General features: G+C 25.0%; 1 protein-coding gene across 1 annotated transcript in view; it reads left to right on the top strand.

Annotated features, from left to right (window-relative positions):
- Window positions 1-11,530: 11,530 nt before the first annotated feature.
- Window positions 11,531-18,704, top strand: part of LOC111631117 (ras-related protein Rab-40C-like) — a 15,606-nt gene continuing 8,432 nt past the window's right edge. The window contains exon 1 of the mRNA XM_023375316.1: window positions 11,531-11,834. Within this exon, the coding sequence (XP_023231084.1) occupies window positions 11,672-11,834 (163 nt within the window). The 5' untranslated portion in view covers window positions 11,531-11,671. The remainder of the gene's footprint in view (window positions 11,835-18,704) is intronic.

Genomic DNA, 18,704 nt, shown 5'->3' on the forward strand with positions numbered 1-18,704 from the left:
TTTATTCAAAATTTATATTTGGACTTGTGCCAAATTTAACTGTGTTATCATTCCCACTATTATATATTGGAACTTTTACTGGGAATCATTTATATGAGCTGCTCACTTGCCAAATCGATTAACTCCACAAAACGAAAAGTATTAAGATTGAGAATATAAATTATTTTTTAAAATTCCTTTTAGACTTTAAATTTAAATAAACATTGCAGAATGTATTATTATATATCATTATATTAAAGTTATGCTTTAAATATAACGATATATAAAATTACTTATGTGAAAAATTTGAAAATAATAATGATTATATTATGGATTTACAAATGGAGTTAATTGATTTGGCCTGTGAATGACTCATATTCAATATTTAATATTGTTGCCAGGATAAAGTTGAAAGGTCTTATATAAAGAAAGATCAAATGAATTTGTTCCACTAATAAACAGCTAATTGCTTCATGAAAGTCAAAGGATTTTGTTTTGCAAGCAATTCTTTATTGAGTTAATGACAAAGTTCTTATAACATTATATATATTTTATGTTTCTGATAAATATCTTGTAAAATATACATCCAATTAAAAAATTGATCAGAATAAAAGTTATTTATTTTTGAAGGGCCTTTTCAATTTTATAAAAATTAAGCTACCTCTATTCCTTATCAGACGGGCAACTTTAGAATTTTAAATGGGACCNCTACTTTTTATCTTTTGGTCTTTCTCTTCTTTTCTCAAATTTGGGTCTATAATCCTTTGAGTCACAACTTCAGCTTTATTTAGTATTCCTTCCTCATCCACACATCTCCAAGTATTTGAAAATATTTCCTTTTCACTCAAAAATAAAATATGTATAACAGTTTACGGCTTTGTGAAACTTCTTTTTTGAGTTTATGACGTTGAAATAAATAAATAATAAATATTAAAACGTTTGTCGGTTTTGTTTACACGTTTATTGGGCCTCACTGAAACTTGCCTTGGGCCGCCTGCGGGTTGGACACCCCTGCTTTAGATACTTCTATAAAGAAAGTCCTAGTTTTTTCCCATCCCTCAAGTAATAGTATAAAATATGAGGTGAATGTAATTGAAGTATTTTTATTTAGTGTTGTCAAGTCAAATATCTAGAAGTCCAAATGCAATCAAATTGGGTATTGTGACATTTCAGGACATGCAGAAACATTTCTGTAAAAAAGTTGCATCATAACTTACTAATATGGCAATTTTTGTGCTGCAAGCAACAAGCATTTTATTTATAAAAGACACTCGTGTTATTGTCAGGGTGTAAATTAATATACATAAACAACCAAAACTTTATCTGAGCTCAGAAAACTAACTAGAATTCACAAATACGAGAAATTTACAGAGATATTCTTCCTTTTTTTTTTTTCTTTTTCGAATTCGTTGAATTTGAATTTTAGAAAATTTTTCAAAAAACCAAAATTATGTCCCCATTCTGAAGGTGTAAAATCTGAAGTCAATGAACAGTGTTCAATGACTAATTGATTCTTTGTGACATAGTGCAATACTACAATAAGGCTGGCAAATTTTATGCCTTTGATGTATCACACTTTTTAAGTACAAAAAATTTTTCTGTTTGCAGCACCAAAAGTGATGAGTTTTGGTATTAATTTTGTTCTGCAGAAATGTCTTCATGTCCTGATATATCACCATTCTAAATTTGGTTACATTTGAACTGCTAAATATTTCTCTAGATAGCATAGAATAGAGGGACTTCAATTTATGATCACCCAATACATCATTAAAGTATTCTTATAAAAGATCCAATATCTAACTGAAAAATCTAAATATTCATTTTTGTTTTTTAAATAATTTTTTAGCAGTTTCTTATACTACAATTTGAATAATTAAGTATAAAATGGCAAAAAATGAATTTAAAAAATCAAATATTTAAACATTATCTTACAGAACAAATATCTGAAATCTACAAACTTTAGTCTGTGCAATGTAAATATTAAAAATCTGCTTTTTAATCATGTAAATATAGGTAGGATTTACTTCTTTTCAAATGGTAATGTATAAGGAAAAGGCTATAGTAATATTACTATAGCCTTTTCCTTATACATGACAGGTAATATATTTATACGGTTTTATTGTATGCCGTGATAGAGAATCCTATGTGGAAAATAAATTTCTTTTATATTTTATACTTCATTAATCTGGATTTATCATTTGATTATAAGTACAGAATATAGACTTGGTTCTATATACTTGGATAGAATTTATTAATTAATGATTCAATATTAAAGTTATTCATAAATTATATTAAACTGTTCTCTTATAAAAATTATTGTAATTATTTTTTTCCTATTTGAAAGGATTAGTTTTTTTTTTTTAACATTCAGATTTTATTATTTATTTTTTTCTTCTTTGTCTTTTATTCTATTTGAATTTGAAATATGAAATGAAATAAATCTTTTATCATCTTAACAGGAAGTGAAATTTAATTATTTTGAAAAAAAAAAGTTTTTCTTTCTAGTACTAAAATAGAAATTTAAAACAGAACAACTCTCAGCAAGAATTTAAAAAAATATTTATATATAAATGTTACAGATATAATCCAGAGTTCTTTAATTGTTTTATCCTCATTTAGCGATAAAATTATTGTTAAAAACTATAATGCATATATTCAATTTGCTATTTTAATTTTTTATGCCTCCTTTGATAAGTTAAATATCATTGTTACACTTGACTAAATCAAGTCAGAGTTCAAGTTGAGTAAAAACTTGCAAATTACACTTTAAGTAGGTCATATTTGTCATCCAAATAAATTGATCTATTGACTATAAATAATTTATATGGAATAATAGATCGACTTTTATAATACAATAAAACTATATAAAATATATTATATCATTTCTTTAGAATGAGTTAGTTATTATTTTCATAAAATCTTTATTTAGGTTTTATTATTTTATTTATTATAATAAAATTATATTTTGCAATAATGCATTCTATTTATAATAAGAAAATATCATGTATGATGATTAGTTAATATTTCATCCTATTAGTATAAAGCAAAATTATGTATATAATTCAAGAACAGTAATAATTAAAAATATATTAATGTATATTTAATAATAGACAAAATAATTTCAAATATATTACATTCATTTGAAATTATAGAATGAGAGAAATGAAATAAAATTGAAAATAAATATACAGTATCTTTGAATTGAATTTAAGTTTAATATTTAAAAAATATTTTTTATGATCATTAAGTTTTTTTAAAGTTGTGTCTGTTTAGAAAACTTAAATCTATAAAATTAACATGTGTTAGATGCTATATATTAAATAGAATTTAATGCAGTTTGTATTTAGATTTTGAAAGAAGACAATAAAATAATGTAAAAGTCCATAAAGTGCTATTTATGTATTGTCTGATTTTTATAAATTCAAGATTATTTTTACATAAAAATAACAACAAATAATGGAATCAAATTGAATTGTATGTAGTGCATAAACACTAAATAGTAGAATAACAAGTTTATTGCTATCCAGATTTCCAGTAACTTATAGCTTATAAACATGCCTAGAGCTATTGGTCAAGAGACTTAGCTTCCTTTAAATTGTTGCTTAGTAATTCAAATTATAAAAACTATATACTTTAGAATCCTGAACGTTATTTTTAGCATTTTTTTCCTTATTTATACATACTGTTTAGGCTTTAGAAGTAATCTACAATGTATTTTTTATTTCTTGCAATAGTTTTAAAATACTTGTTTCAGATTAAAAANAAATATTTTTTCCAAAAATGTTCATTTCCAATAATTCGCTACTATCTAATCCATACAAGGAAAATTGACAGTACTGTGTTAGCTAATGCTCATTGTTTTCATGAATTATATTTGTTGTTTGTTCTTAATAATTCTGTTATTGGAAATGCATTTGGTTCTTGAAAATTCTCAATTCATAAGTGTTTGATTCTGGTTAATTCTAACAAACACTGATATTAATAAGGACACTGTGTTTGTATGTCCCTTTGTCATTTGACCTTTTTTTTCTGACAAGGTTTTTGAAATAATTTTTTGGAATAGTTTGTTACGCTCATTATACCAATATCATAGGCAATTTTGCTTTTATGATTACAAATGGAATTTTAATTTTTCACTCTATTCAGGTTAAGCTAAATTCTTTATACCTAAAAACATAAGTAAATAGTTATATTTTCTACATAAATTTATATGTAATGAAACATTTATTCTGCATTTTATTCATTGTTAGTTAAGAATGATTTTTCAATATTAAAATATTTTAATGAATAAATATAATTAAATTTGTTTTATTAGTGAATTTAGATTAATAATTGTGTACTTTAAGAATTTCGTATAATTGATGATAATACAAAAATTTTATATTACTCATACACATTTATGAATGTGTGTGTTTTGTAAATAAAGTTTTCAATGAATATTTATTTGTAATAATTATTCATATAAATTCATTTTTATTTGTAATAATTACACATGAGTGTAAAAATTGTGCATCTAAATGAAGATGGTGAGAAATAACTCTTTTTACTAGCTTATATTAGACTTGTTTGGTTTTAGTCAAAAATAATTAAACTATTCTTAAATTATAATTACAACTTTATATATACAGTAAGACCCCACTTAATGCAGGGATACATTCCTAAACGACAAAGCACTAAACAAAACAGCGTTAAACAAGGTCATTTTAACACAGAGTAAATAAGGATAGGGGAACATGTGACTGAAAATAAACAGAATTTACTTTAATTTTAAGTTTCTTTTATATTCATTTGCATAATAATATAGGTTAAATAACACAAACATATGCACACAGAAATGTAAAGTTCATTTTTTGTGACGAAGGTCCTGGCTCTTCTGAAATTCTTGTTTTCTGCAATAAAGTTGTGTAGTTTTATTTGTTGCTTTTTTTTTTTTTCCTTAAGCAAATGTCAGTAGCAGGAGTTTGCATCCAAAATGCCTTGTCTTGTTTTTGAACTCCTTCAAAATCTGGATCATTTGCTACAATTTGATCAATGATTTCAATTATCATTATCAAACTTTTACTAAGCAAATCTGTAGAGAAATTTTTTGGATTCTTTGTTTTCAGAATCACTATTTTCCAGTTCTACATGAATTCCTTGTTCTGCCAGTTCTTGAAGGTGGTTGTTGGTAAGACTCACCAGTAACTGCAGTACCTCCTCAATATCCTGCTCATCTGCATCTCCTAGTCCTGCTGTATTGATTAGGTTGAAAATTCATTCAACTTAAATATACAGCGATAGGCTCTTATCATTGAGAATTCTTGGATATCTTCAGCCATAATTTCTTCTACACTTCGTTCATGCATTTATCAGTTAATTCTTGCCAAGCAAAGTTGATATTGCCTATGGCATCCATGATGATATATTTTTTTCCAAAATTGCACCAAACAAACGTGCATTTCAGGAAAGTAGAGTGCTACCACAAATTGCCACCTTTTGCTGATTAGTTATGTTTGGGAATAATCGTATTAAATATATATGAATCAATCAAATGCCATGATAATTTGAATTGGCATATATTTTGAACTTTTTTTTTATATCCTAAATTATATAAAACTAACAGAGAGTCATTTCATTTACAATGTAATTTTTCTTTATATACTGAAAAAAATGGAAATTATTTAACTTGCAGATTACAATGAAAAAAGTTTTTTCTTTATTATACTGTGTTACACTATACTATATTTTTTTAGGATTTTTTTATATAAATCTTTAGATCAGGGGTGTCCAACCTTTTGGTTCCTCTGGGCCACATTGGAAGAAGTCATGGAGTTTTGTGTCACAAGCATATATAATATATTTGTGACCCAATCCTTAAATATACAAATATATTTAAGGATTAACAAGTCTAGATTATAGTAATAGGTATTAAAACTTTATCACAGAAAAGGATATTTTAAAAAATTACTTTTACAGACACTTTCAATTTTTACTTAGAAATAAATAAATTTGTTTATTATAAAGGAGACAAACAAAAATTTATTTGAAAAACACAAATATTTGTTTTCTTNAATTTAAAGGAAGCTAAGTCTCTTGACCAATAGCTCTAGGCATGTTTATAAGCTATAAGTTACTGGAAATCTGGATAGCAATAAACTTGTTATTCTACTATTTAGTGTTTATGCACTACATACAATTCAATTTGATTCCATTATTTGTTGTTATTTTTATGTAAAAATAATCTTGAATTTATAAAAATCAGACAATACATAAATAGCACTTTATGGACTTTTACATTATTTTATTGTCTTCTTTCAAAATCTAAATACAAACTGCATTAAATTCTATTTAATATATAGCATCTAACACATGTTAATTTTATAGATTTAAGTTTTCTAAACAGACACAACTTTAAAAAAACTTAATGATCATAAAAAATATTTTTTAAATATTAAACTTAAATTCAATTCAAAGATACTGTATATTTATTTTCAATTTTATTTCATTTCTCTCATTCTATAATTTCAAATGAATGTAATATATTTGAAATTATTTTGTCTATTATTAAATATACATTAATATATTTTTAATTATTACTGTTCTTGAATTATATACATAATTTTGCTTTATACTAATAGGATGAAATATTAACTAATCATCATACATGATATTTTCTTATTATAAATAGAATGCATTATTGCAAAATATAATTTTATTATAATAAATAAAATAATAAAACCTAAATAAAGATTTTATGAAAATAATAACTAACTCATTCTAAAGAAATGATATAATATATTTTATATAGTTTTATTGTATTATAAAAGTCGATCTATTATTCCATATAAATTATTTATAGTCAATAGATCAATTTATTTGGATGACAAATATGACCTACTTAAAGTGTAATTTGCAAGTTTTTACTCAACTTGAACTCTGACTTGATTTAGTCAAGTGTAACAATGATATTTAACTTATCAAAGGAGGCATAAAAAATTAAAATAGCAAATTGAATATATGCATTATAGTTTTTAACAATAATTTTATCGCTAAATGAGGATAAAACAATTAAAGAACTCTGGATTATATCTGTAACATTTATATATAAATATTTTTTTAAATTCTTGCTGAGAGTTGTTCTGTTTTAAATTTCTATTTTAGTACTAGAAAGAAAAACTTTTTTTTTTCAAAATAATTAAATTTCACTTCCTGTTAAGATGATAAAAGATTTATTTCATTTCATATTTCAAATTCAAATAGAATAAAAGACAAAGAAGAAAAAAATAAATAATAAAATCTGAATGTTAAAAAAAAAAAACTAATCCTTTCAAATAGGAAAAAAATAATTACAATAATTTTTATAAGAGAACAGTTTAATATAATTTATGAATAACTTTAATATTGAATCATTAATTAATAAATTCTATCCAAGTATATAGAACCAAGTCTATATTCTGTACTTATAATCAAATGATAAATCCAGATTAATGAAGTATAAAATATAAAAGAAATTTATTTTCCACATAGGATTCTCTATCATGGCATACAATAAAACTGTATAAATATATTACCTGTCATGTATAAGGAAAAGGCTATAGTAATATTACTATAGCCTTTTCCTTATACATGACAGGTAATATATTTATACAGTTTTATTGTATGCCATGATAGAGAATCCTATGTGGAAAATAAATTTCTTTTATATTTTATACTTCATTAATCTGGATTTATCATTTGATTATAAGTACAGAATATAGACTTGGTTCTATATACTTGGATAGAATTTATTAATTAATGATTCAATATTAAAGTTATTCATAAATTATATTAAACTGTTCTCTTATAAAAATTATTGTAATTATTTTTTTCCTATTTGAAAGGATTAGTTTTTTTTTTTTAACATTCAGATTTTATTATTTATTTTTTTCTTCTTTGTCTTTTATTCTATTTGAATTTGAAATATGAAATGAAATAAATCTTTTATCATCTTAACAGGAAGTGAAATTTAATTATTTTGAAAAAAAAAAGTTTTTCTTTCTAGTACTAAAATAGAAATTTAAAACAGAACAACTCTCAGCAAGAATTTAAAAAAATATTTATATATAAATGTTACAGATATAATCCAGAGTTCTTTAATTGTTTTATCCTCATTTAGCGATAAAATTATTGTTAAAAACTATAATGCATATATTCAATTTGCTATTTTAATTTTTTATGCCTCCTTTGATAAGTTAAATATCATTGTTACACTTGACTAAATCAAGTCAGAGTTCAAGTTGAGTAAAAACTTGCAAATTACACTTTAAGTAGGTCATATTTGTCATCCAAATAAATTGATCTATTGACTATAAATAATTTATATGGAATAATAGATCGACTTTTATAATACAATAAAACTATATAAAATATATTATATCATTTCTTTAGAATGAGTTAGTTATTATTTTCATAAAATCTTTATTTAGGTTTTATTATTTTATTTATTATAATAAAATTATATTTTGCAATAATGCATTCTATTTATAATAAGAAAATATCATGTATGATGATTAGTTAATATTTCATCCTATTAGTATAAAGCAAAATTATGTATATAATTCAAGAACAGTAATAATTAAAAATATATTAATGTATATTTAATAATAGACAAAATAATTTCAAATATATTACATTCATTTGAAATTATAGAATGAGAGAAATGAAATAAAATTGAAAATAAATATACAGTATCTTTGAATTGAATTTAAGTTTAATATTTAAAAAATATTTTTTATGATCATTAAGTTTTTTTAAAGTTGTGTCTGTTTAGAAAACTTAAATCTATAAAATTAACATGTGTTAGATGCTATATATTAAATAGAATTTAATGCAGTTTGTATTTAGATTTTGAAAGAAGACAATAAAATAATGTAAAAGTCCATAAAGTGCTATTTATGTATTGTCTGATTTTTATAAATTCAAGATTATTTTTACATAAAAATAACAACAAATAATGGAATCAAATTGAATTGTATGTAGTGCATAAACATTAAATAGTAGAATAACAAGTTTATTGCTATCCAGATTTCCAGTAACTTATAGCTTATAAACATGCCTAGAGCTATTGGTCAAGAGACTTAGCTTCCTTTAAATTGTTGCTTAGTAATTCAAATTATAAAAACTATATACTTTAGAATCCTGAACGTTATTTTTAGCATTTTTTTCCTTATTTATACATACTGTTTAGGCTTTAGAAGTAATCTACAATGTATTTTTTATTTCTTGCAATAGTTTTAAAATACTTGTTTCAGATTAAAAAATCCTATATAGATTTCAATTAATTTTTAAATTTGCCCATATCCTAATTTTTATAGTCTCATACTGAAAAAGTTTTACAATTATGTTTTTAACATTTCCTTTTAATGCAGTGCTATAAAAAACTTAAAAATTAACATGATAGATGGAACATAAAATACAAAACAGTATTAAGAACATTGTCCTTCAAGGTTGGATGCTTATCTGATCTTTTTTTTCTCTCTTTTGATTGTTATTGTCTATATTTTCTTTTTAAGATGATTCTTCTTTTCAATAGAATGTTCTGTTCATGATATGCTAGAATAATTAAAGTAATGAATTTGTCTTTATCAGATTCGCCTTAAGTAGTTTAAAGGTTTTACGCCTCTTAATAAACATTAAAAATATTTATAAATCATTTTCTAAATAATATAACAATAAAAGAAACGAATTTAATTGTATCCTGTGTTAAGTACTCGTAGGTATAGGAGAGACGAGTGGAGAAAAGACGTTCACGAAATGTAAGAAGCGTGATTCTTGGTCACTTATTCAAATTATCAACCGGGTGTGGTCCTTTCTATCTACTGACATTTAATAGATTTAGGTGGTTCGGTGTGAAACACAATGAGCACGTCTGCACTTCGCCTGATCGTAAATAAATAATGGCAAGTACTTTGCACATTTTTTTCTATACTTTAAGCCGCAATTTACCATTTGCATAATCTAGATGAATGCTGTTATGCATCGAAGTATATTGCTTATGCTATATAGATCCAAGTTACGTATCGTGCTGCATTTATGTCGCGTGCGTTACGTTTACGTGCGTGTTGTGGCTGTGTGGATGTGCCACGCGTTCTACTAATGCTCTAAATACATCACGTTGAGTGTCATGTGTAGGTGCGTCACGCCGTAGCCTGTATGACTGTGTTTTTTGCATGAAACGTATACGTTTAGACACCATTTTAGTCGAAATTTACTCGGATTTATAATATAAAACCCAATAAATATAATTTTCATCAATATTAAGAACTTGAGTCCACGAAATATATCGTATACGAATCAAATCTAGAGCTTTTTTAGAAAATATCGAGTGTTTAATATAAAGAACAAAGAAAATTTTTGAAGTAGATCAACGTATTCCATCTTTAATCAAGTGATATCATTACCGCAATTTATAAATTAATTTTTCCAACAACTTGACTCATTTTCTTTATCGAGTAAGGTCATTATTATTATAATTTACAAACTGTTGTGACTATAAAATTAAATTAAAACATAAATTTTTTCCGAAAACTTTACGTAAATTCAAAAAACATTTGCTCGAAACTTCCATTTTTTTGTGTCCTAATTATGATTTTGTTTTTGTATTTTCGCGTGGATCCTTACCGAATTTATTCGTCGTTACGCATAATTTACGAGTTATGCGTTACTTCCACGTTGTAGTATCCATTACGCGTTACGCGCGCGATGTATGTTAATTAACGTGTGTTTTGCCTGTATTACGCTTACCTTAAGAAAGCTTGGCTGCGCGTAATGTGAGCGTNTTACATTTAAGAAAATAAATTACTTCCAATGCTATGACGCATCTTAAAGTTGATTGATTTTATTTTTTTACCATTATTTTTGACAGATTATAGTTAAAGAAATATTGAGCCAGGCATTGGAAACGTGACAAGGTTTTAAAATAATTATTATTAATCTTTTTTTTACTTTTAAGTAGAGAAGATTAATTTATACACAAATGCACACACTTTCACTCTCTTTTTATACCCTATTCTTTCTGGTATACTTTCTATATAATAATATAAAACTTTCAATATTTACAACATTTGAAAAATGTCAATTTATATATATAAAATATATATATATATATATATATATTTTTTTTTCAGTGCTGAATCATATTGCTTTATGCAAACATTAGGGTCATTGACATTGTAATAATCACTTATTCTTTAGTTCACTAAAAATAAATTTTTACATGTTGCTTTAACTTCCAATCTGTGTGAATTTATTATTTCATCATAATAAATATGTTTTATTATTTAAGGCAGTGGTTTCCAAACTGTTTTTCTTTAGCAATTTCATTTACTATACTAGAAGACTGTGACATCATTTAGGAATTTAACTTACAATAGCAAGACAGTTGGCAATACTTCTAGATGACTTGAAGGTTGGAAAACACTGATTTAAAATAATAAAGCAATGTAGAAATATTTATTTTTTATTACTATCTAAAATTAATATTTTAAAATTTTACATTTATCATTTGAATTAGATTATTCTCTTATTTGAAGTATATAATTTATTTTACAGGATATTAGATTCGTCTACTTTTTAATACATATATTTAAACAAAACTGTTGTGATATTTTAAAAAACTAAATTTGTGAACTGCAGATCCACTTTTGGGATGTGTTTGTAAACTTGCAAAAGACTCATGAGTAGGATTATTTCACAAAGTAGACCATCAGCTAGTCAACAAAAGTCATATGACTATTTATTAAAATTCTTGCTTGTGGGAGATAGTGATGTTGGTAAACAAGAAATATTGAGTGGTTTGGAAGATGGATCTCAAGAATCACCATTTTGTGGTTCATCTGGTAAGTGTATCTAATAAATTTTTGTAGTTATAAGCATTTATACAAATTATTTTTATTTAGTACATACACAATCCATGGCTGGATTTGGCTTCTAACATCAGGTTTCTTCTAAAGGCTTTGGTTGGTATCCATGCATATTACAAAAATCCTAGCATTTGTTTCTCTTCTCATTTTCAAAAATGTTTTTATTTTCTACAACATCAAGTCTTGTTACACTGTGTACCATATTCTCTGCTGCATCATTAAGTATTCAAGATAATTGGCTTGTGCATTTGGAATGCAAAATTTTCTTGCAGTAGTGTATTTCTTTAATCTTTTTGCAGTGGCAGCACTTAGGATTATGACTTTTCATTATTATTATTATTATTATTTATTGATCAAGATACAAATAGAGTATTTTAACTTGTTATAGGAGGCACTTGGTTTTCAAAAAATCTTACAAAAACAATGAATATACATTATGACAACTTAGTTACAAATAAAAAATGTTAAATAATTTCAACAATTGACTTTTTGTCATGTTTAACCAGTTTCTATAATTATCCAAGAATACTCAAGAAATATCTGTTTACCTGTGCAACTTGTACACAGGCAACTTGTAGTTCATTGAATTATTCAAAATATAAAAAATAAAAATTTGAATCCTAGTACCAAAAATAATTTTTAAGAAATTAATGTACAGTACATGTTATTTATAAATATAAAAATAATATTACAGTATACTATTACAGTTAAAATCTCTTTATAGAGATTTTTGTATTCATCCTCGTGGGATACCATAGAAGGAATCTCTAACATCTGTTAACACCAGGAATGAAAAGTAGAGTTAACCAAAGTTATTTAATCTTTTAATATGGATAATAAAAAGCAGTACTCATTAATAATTTATAATCATGTTTTCAACCTTGCTCAGAATCATCAGATACAATAAATAAAATTTATGTGAAATATCAAATGTAAAAGATTAAAAAGTTATATAACTTATATTTATAGCTTACTTAGTTTAGATATATGTTTAAATTCTGCTTGTCATCTTTAAATTTTAAGTAGAATTATAATTTTATCAATCTTTTTGGATAAAAAAGGAAAAAGTAAAACGTATTTTATCGTGACATAAAACACAGCTCAAAATACTCCTTTCCAAATGGAATTATTACAAAAGAATTTCAGCTGTAAGTTTTCCAAATGAAATAAATATTTCAATGTCCAAATCTCCATTTTTAAGACCTTGTTAGTTATAGTTATCTTATATAATCTTATAATTTTCCATAAACTTTATTTTTAAATTTAAATGTTTTTGTGAGGTTAATTAATTACTTAGGAGAATTTTGAAATATATGGTTCAATAAAAAGTTATCTAAATTAACTAAATCGTTCTTTTTAATATTAAGTTATTCTGTTTTCATCTGTAATTATGTAATCATCACAAAGTTTAACTTTTTCCTTTCTGTTCATTTGACATTTCTTAAGTCACTAGACATTTGCATATTGTTCAATATATGTAATTTATTTAATTGTTCAGCTTTAATAAATATTGAATAAACTTCTTTGTGGTTTTAGCTTGAATTTAGACTAATTTTATATATCAAATTTTCATTTTTGACTACAGTAATTCAATTAACTCTTTTATATCAGCTTGCTTAAAGTGTTTTAAACTCAAGTTATTTTGAGCCAAGTCAACAATTATTAATTTGATTATGTTTTCAGTTATAGCAGAAGAATTTTATAAAAAGTTTTATTGTACATTATTTTCTTTTGTATTTGAAGTTTATTAAGTCCTGCTCTGCTTCCTAGTGTGTATATATATCCAGATATTATATATATAATAATTTATTTTACAATTAATTGATTGAAATTGTATTTTAAAATCTTGAATATACATATGAATTGAATCTAATTCTTCTCTGACCCAATTAAGTTTTTGATTCACTATTTTATTATTACTAATTAATTTCCATTTTGAATTAGAAGTACAGTAATACCCCAACTTACGTGAACCTGGAGTTATGCGATTTTCAAATCTCGTCGATTCATCTTTTGTTCGAGTGCCATGCAACTTTTGATTACTCACTCCCCCCACACTATTGTTCAGCTTACATGTTCGGACGTGTAGTGCGGAATCGACACATAGCTACAATTTATTTTGTGTTATTTATTTCTGTGTTTGTTATATCTACGGAGACTTGAGAGACTCTATGTGGTGATTTCTTGTAACTGTGAACAAATCAAAAGACAAGATAAGATTAACGAGAACATTTATTAACTTACATACATCCGACTTGGATTTTACACAAATTGCAAAATTATGCCCCGACTTACGCGGTTATCACTCGGTCTCACCTATCGTGTAAGTTCGGGGTATTACTGTATATACTTTTATTAATGTTTTTCACAATATTTCAGGGTGTGCCCTTTCACAGTTATTCAGGGTGTAAAAATATTATAAATTTTTGAAAAGTTTTTTAATGTCATATATAATTTTAACTCTTTAATTACAAAATTTCAAATTCTGCATTCTTTATCGCAAATATATATATTTGGGAATGCTGTAAGGCAAATTACAAAAGTTCACAATGTTTTTTTGTTTTTTGCTGATATGGTAGCATGAATACTTTCTTGTAGCTTCTGAAATCCACTTACCATTTATTTATTTATTTACATTTTTATACTTGTTTTAGTCCACTTTATAATAGTTTGTTAAAGTAAGCAATCTTATTCACTTTAGCATAATTTACAATTTTTCATTTCTCAAAAATTGTATATCTCTTTCTTACTTTTTGAGAGCACACATTTTGTCATGTATAACCAGCAGTATAGTGCAACCCCAATTTATGGGTATATCTTGTTTCTGAAAAGTTCTTGTAAAGTCAAATATAATAAATTGGGATGAGATTTTTCATTATTTCTTACAGTTGAAATTTGTTCCAGCACAACTCAGTTATTCTGCACATTCCCCAAATATTAAAATGCTACAAAACTTTATTTTACCTATCAATTAATAATTCTAAATGAAATATAATAAAATAAGATGTTGTTTAGGCTATTCATGGATATAAAGGAAATTAATATGAAATGAGAGAACATATTATAATGAGATACATATTATAAGACATCATTTTATTTAATGGTAAGAAAACAAAATTTAGCTAAGACTATAATTAAGAACAAACAAGATAGAATAAAATAAAATTAATTTTAATTAATGAAATTGTAATTGCTGACAGAAAGGATTTATGTAGGGAGAATGTTCATTAAACTGCATTACTGTAATGAATGAATACACAATATGAATGAAAGAAATAAAATGAGAGAGTGGAGCTTATAAATTTATATATAATCATAGAGCTTCAATCTTGTCACACCTAAGATTAGAATATTTTGTTATCATAGATCAGGAAAAAGACTAAAAAACAACTTACTGTATCAAAACTTTATATATTGAGTACTCATAAATTGGGTCACACTGTTTGTACTTTGTTACTTGTGTATCTATTTTTTCAACTGTAATTAGGTGCACTTCTGAATCAGGGCACAGTTTCAGGGAGTCTCTGTCATTCAAGAAATATGGTAAGTCTGAAAGTCTATTTAATACATCTTCCATAGAAATGTTTGTTATAGTATTCCCTGAAAATCATTGAAACATTTGGATTCTTTGAACTCATTTGAAGATTTACTCAGATTCAACAAAAGATTTTCAGAGGTAGGCTGTTATAGTATATAACTATAACAGTCTATCTCTGCAGTGAACCAGAAAATTCCCCCAAAATTGTTCTATGATAAATTGATGGAGGTCTTCCACATTTAGATGGTCCCAGATTGAATTTTACATTAGTGATTTTCAGTAACATTATGCTGTAAATATTGTAATACAATGACTTGGCTAGCTTTGATATCAATAGCATTTTTAAAATTGAGTTAACAAAGAGGGCTTTGAAAGAAACACATCTATGTATATAACTTATTATTTTATGGAGTATGAAATTAATTTTTAAATAACTGAATTTTTATAGTTATTACAAACTTCTTTTAAAATTTCTCTCTTCTCATCTTTTATACTATATGTTTTAATACTTTTATGCCATTATTTTACTATTAAAATAATTAATATGAATATTTCTTTCCTATACCAGTTTATGTAGTTCAATAGTTTCATTATAGTCTGTTAATATGTGCTGCAACCAAATGATAAATTAACAAATGTAAAAATAAGAAAATATTATTTGTTATTAATTTAATCTTTGTTGAATCTATGATACATCAAAGATTAAATTTCTTGAAATTTTTTTTATTATGTAAATTTGTAATCATATGAAAATATGTAGTTCTTTGGCAAAAAAACCAGTTTACTATTATTTGTAATAGAATAGTACTATGTTATTTAGAAACATTCAAATAAAATGACAAAAACAGATTACTTAGATATGATGAAGTAAATAGTAATTATACTACAGATAAGCAATATTAAGTAATGAACACATACTAATATTATTATTAATCTATCAATTTATAATAAGAATTTTAATCTCAAACTGTGATCTGTGAACCAGCACTGATTCATGAACAGTTTATTACTGGACTCTGCTGAGATTTCACCTAAAATTGCACAATTTTATTTATTACATTAATAAAACTATTTAAAAACACATTGTTTTATTACTTTTCTTTTGTTATTTAAATACTTAATGCTAAAGGTGACTGATGATGAAAATCAGCCCAGGAAATCATTGAAAACTGCCCATGAACAAATTTTTTTCAGAAGATTAGAACCAAATTTTATGTATTTTTTTCTTGTTAATTCAGTCTAAAAATTAAAATTAAAAAAAATGCATTTGAACTCTATTCTTTCCATTTTATAATTACTTTTATTTATTGATAATTTCACAAAAATACAAAAATTAAATGAAAAAACTACTCAGTGTGAATACAAAATTTGAGAAGCACTAATCTAAACTAGTTGATTTCTTCTCATATATGATGGAATACATGAAATACTGTTGCAGAGTCATACTTTTAAACTTCACTTATCTATTTCACTGTATTTACAAAGAAAACCTAACCATTTTATGTTCATTTTTACTCTTTCTGTCTGAAAGAATAAAAATGGATGTTAAGAGGAACATTTTATCAAGCTCGTCATGAGTTTAACCAGGACAACAGTGGGGCATTTGGATTATGAGGGACAGGACTTGATATATCTGGGACAGACCATCCATGAAAAATTCCTGGAGTTTTTTGATCTATTTAAATTCTTTCCTGGGTTTCCAGACTGATAGTCTGATGGCTTAATTGTTCAGACATCTGGTCATCCATTTCTGTTTATTAGTTTTGCCTTACAAAATACAGCTATGAAAGTAAAGTTTATTTAAAATGAAATAAAGAATTTTTGAATCCTTTTTTAATTTTAAGATGGTTAAAAGTTTTAAACTATATTTTATAATTTTGATAATTTACATTCTGAAAATAAAACAAAACTGTAGTAACAAGTAGTTTTTTTATCAACTGTAATTGTTTTAGTTTTATGAAAATTACAATATTAAATTTATTTTATCTTTAAAAACTGATATACCAAAGGGCAATTTCAGAACAATTTTAGTGATATTGTAAAATGTTTTAAACATATATTGGAGCCTCAATCAATTTTAATTTATTTCAGGAGGCCATTTGTAGTCTGCATCAATTTTTCTCATTAGAAATAATGGAAAGTAAATCAATAAGTAAATCAGTAATTTCATGCTTTTCAATAAGTTTCTTTATCTCAAATTGTCAATATTACAACATTCTTCTTAGAATTTGTTGCTTCCACACACTTCTCGGATGCCATGATTAATAAGTAAAAGTTATATTAGGTTAAATGCATATTTTTAGCAGCTATTTTTACTGAATAGATGTATGATTTAATTATAACAATTGTGCAAATTAATATGTTATTGCTAATGTGAGATTGTATTCTTTGTTTACAATTTCATTTTGAACTTTTTACTACACGTTTTGTTTGAATAAAATCAAATTGAAATGTCTCCACATAAAAAAGTATATTGGGCATTTTATGCTTTGAGTTGTGGAAAGAAAGTAATACAGTACAAACAATAAAAAAATTTGGAATGGGATAGATGCTCCTAAACTCTGACTGAATAGAACTTTTTAAACTACATGTCAAATGTGGTTTAAAAACTTCTGTTTAGGAAATTTTGGACTAAAGGGGATACAAAATGTACAAGATGTCCAAAAGCTGTTGTCAAAGAAAAATTACAGGAAGAAATTATTTAGAAGTTGACAAATAACATACAATATGTAACCAAACACACCAAAAACAAAGTGAAAAAAGCACTGAAAACATAGGAGCATAACACAAAAATGAGAGATGACTTGAGTGCACAACTGATGGTGTTTATGCTTTGAACTCATTTTTTTTCACTGCATGCACAGTTCAAACTCTGAAGTATCTGAAGTCAGAGTTTTTGAAGTATGAGGCATTACTGTATTTATTTTAATATTAATAAAATTTTTCATAATACCAAACTGCTAACTATTTGAAAAATTATTTTCAAAAATATGTTTAGTTATATGTATAATAAATTTATACAGTAGAGCGTCGTTTATCCGAATCAATTGGGGACTGGGGTGATTCGGATAACGAATCATGTACGAAAAAATATATTAATTTATCCCATGTTGAAATTTCTCTCCGTTGCGTGTCGCTTCGCGTTGAATTTTCGTCGATGTTAAGCCTAACGAAGACTATTGTATCGTTAAAAATTATTTTTTTATTTTGTACAAACAAAATAAATTTATTGAAAAATATAAAAACAATAAAAAATTATACTTCAGATGTTAATTTAGTATCAAAAACGTAAAATATTTGAGTAGCCC

The sequence above is a fragment of the Centruroides sculpturatus genome, unplaced genomic scaffold (genome assembly GCF_000671375.1).
Source record: "Centruroides sculpturatus isolate CEXI.00-Female unplaced genomic scaffold, Cexi_2.0 scaffold550, whole genome shotgun sequence".
Lineage (NCBI taxonomy): Eukaryota > Metazoa > Arthropoda > Arachnida > Scorpiones > Buthidae > Centruroides > Centruroides sculpturatus.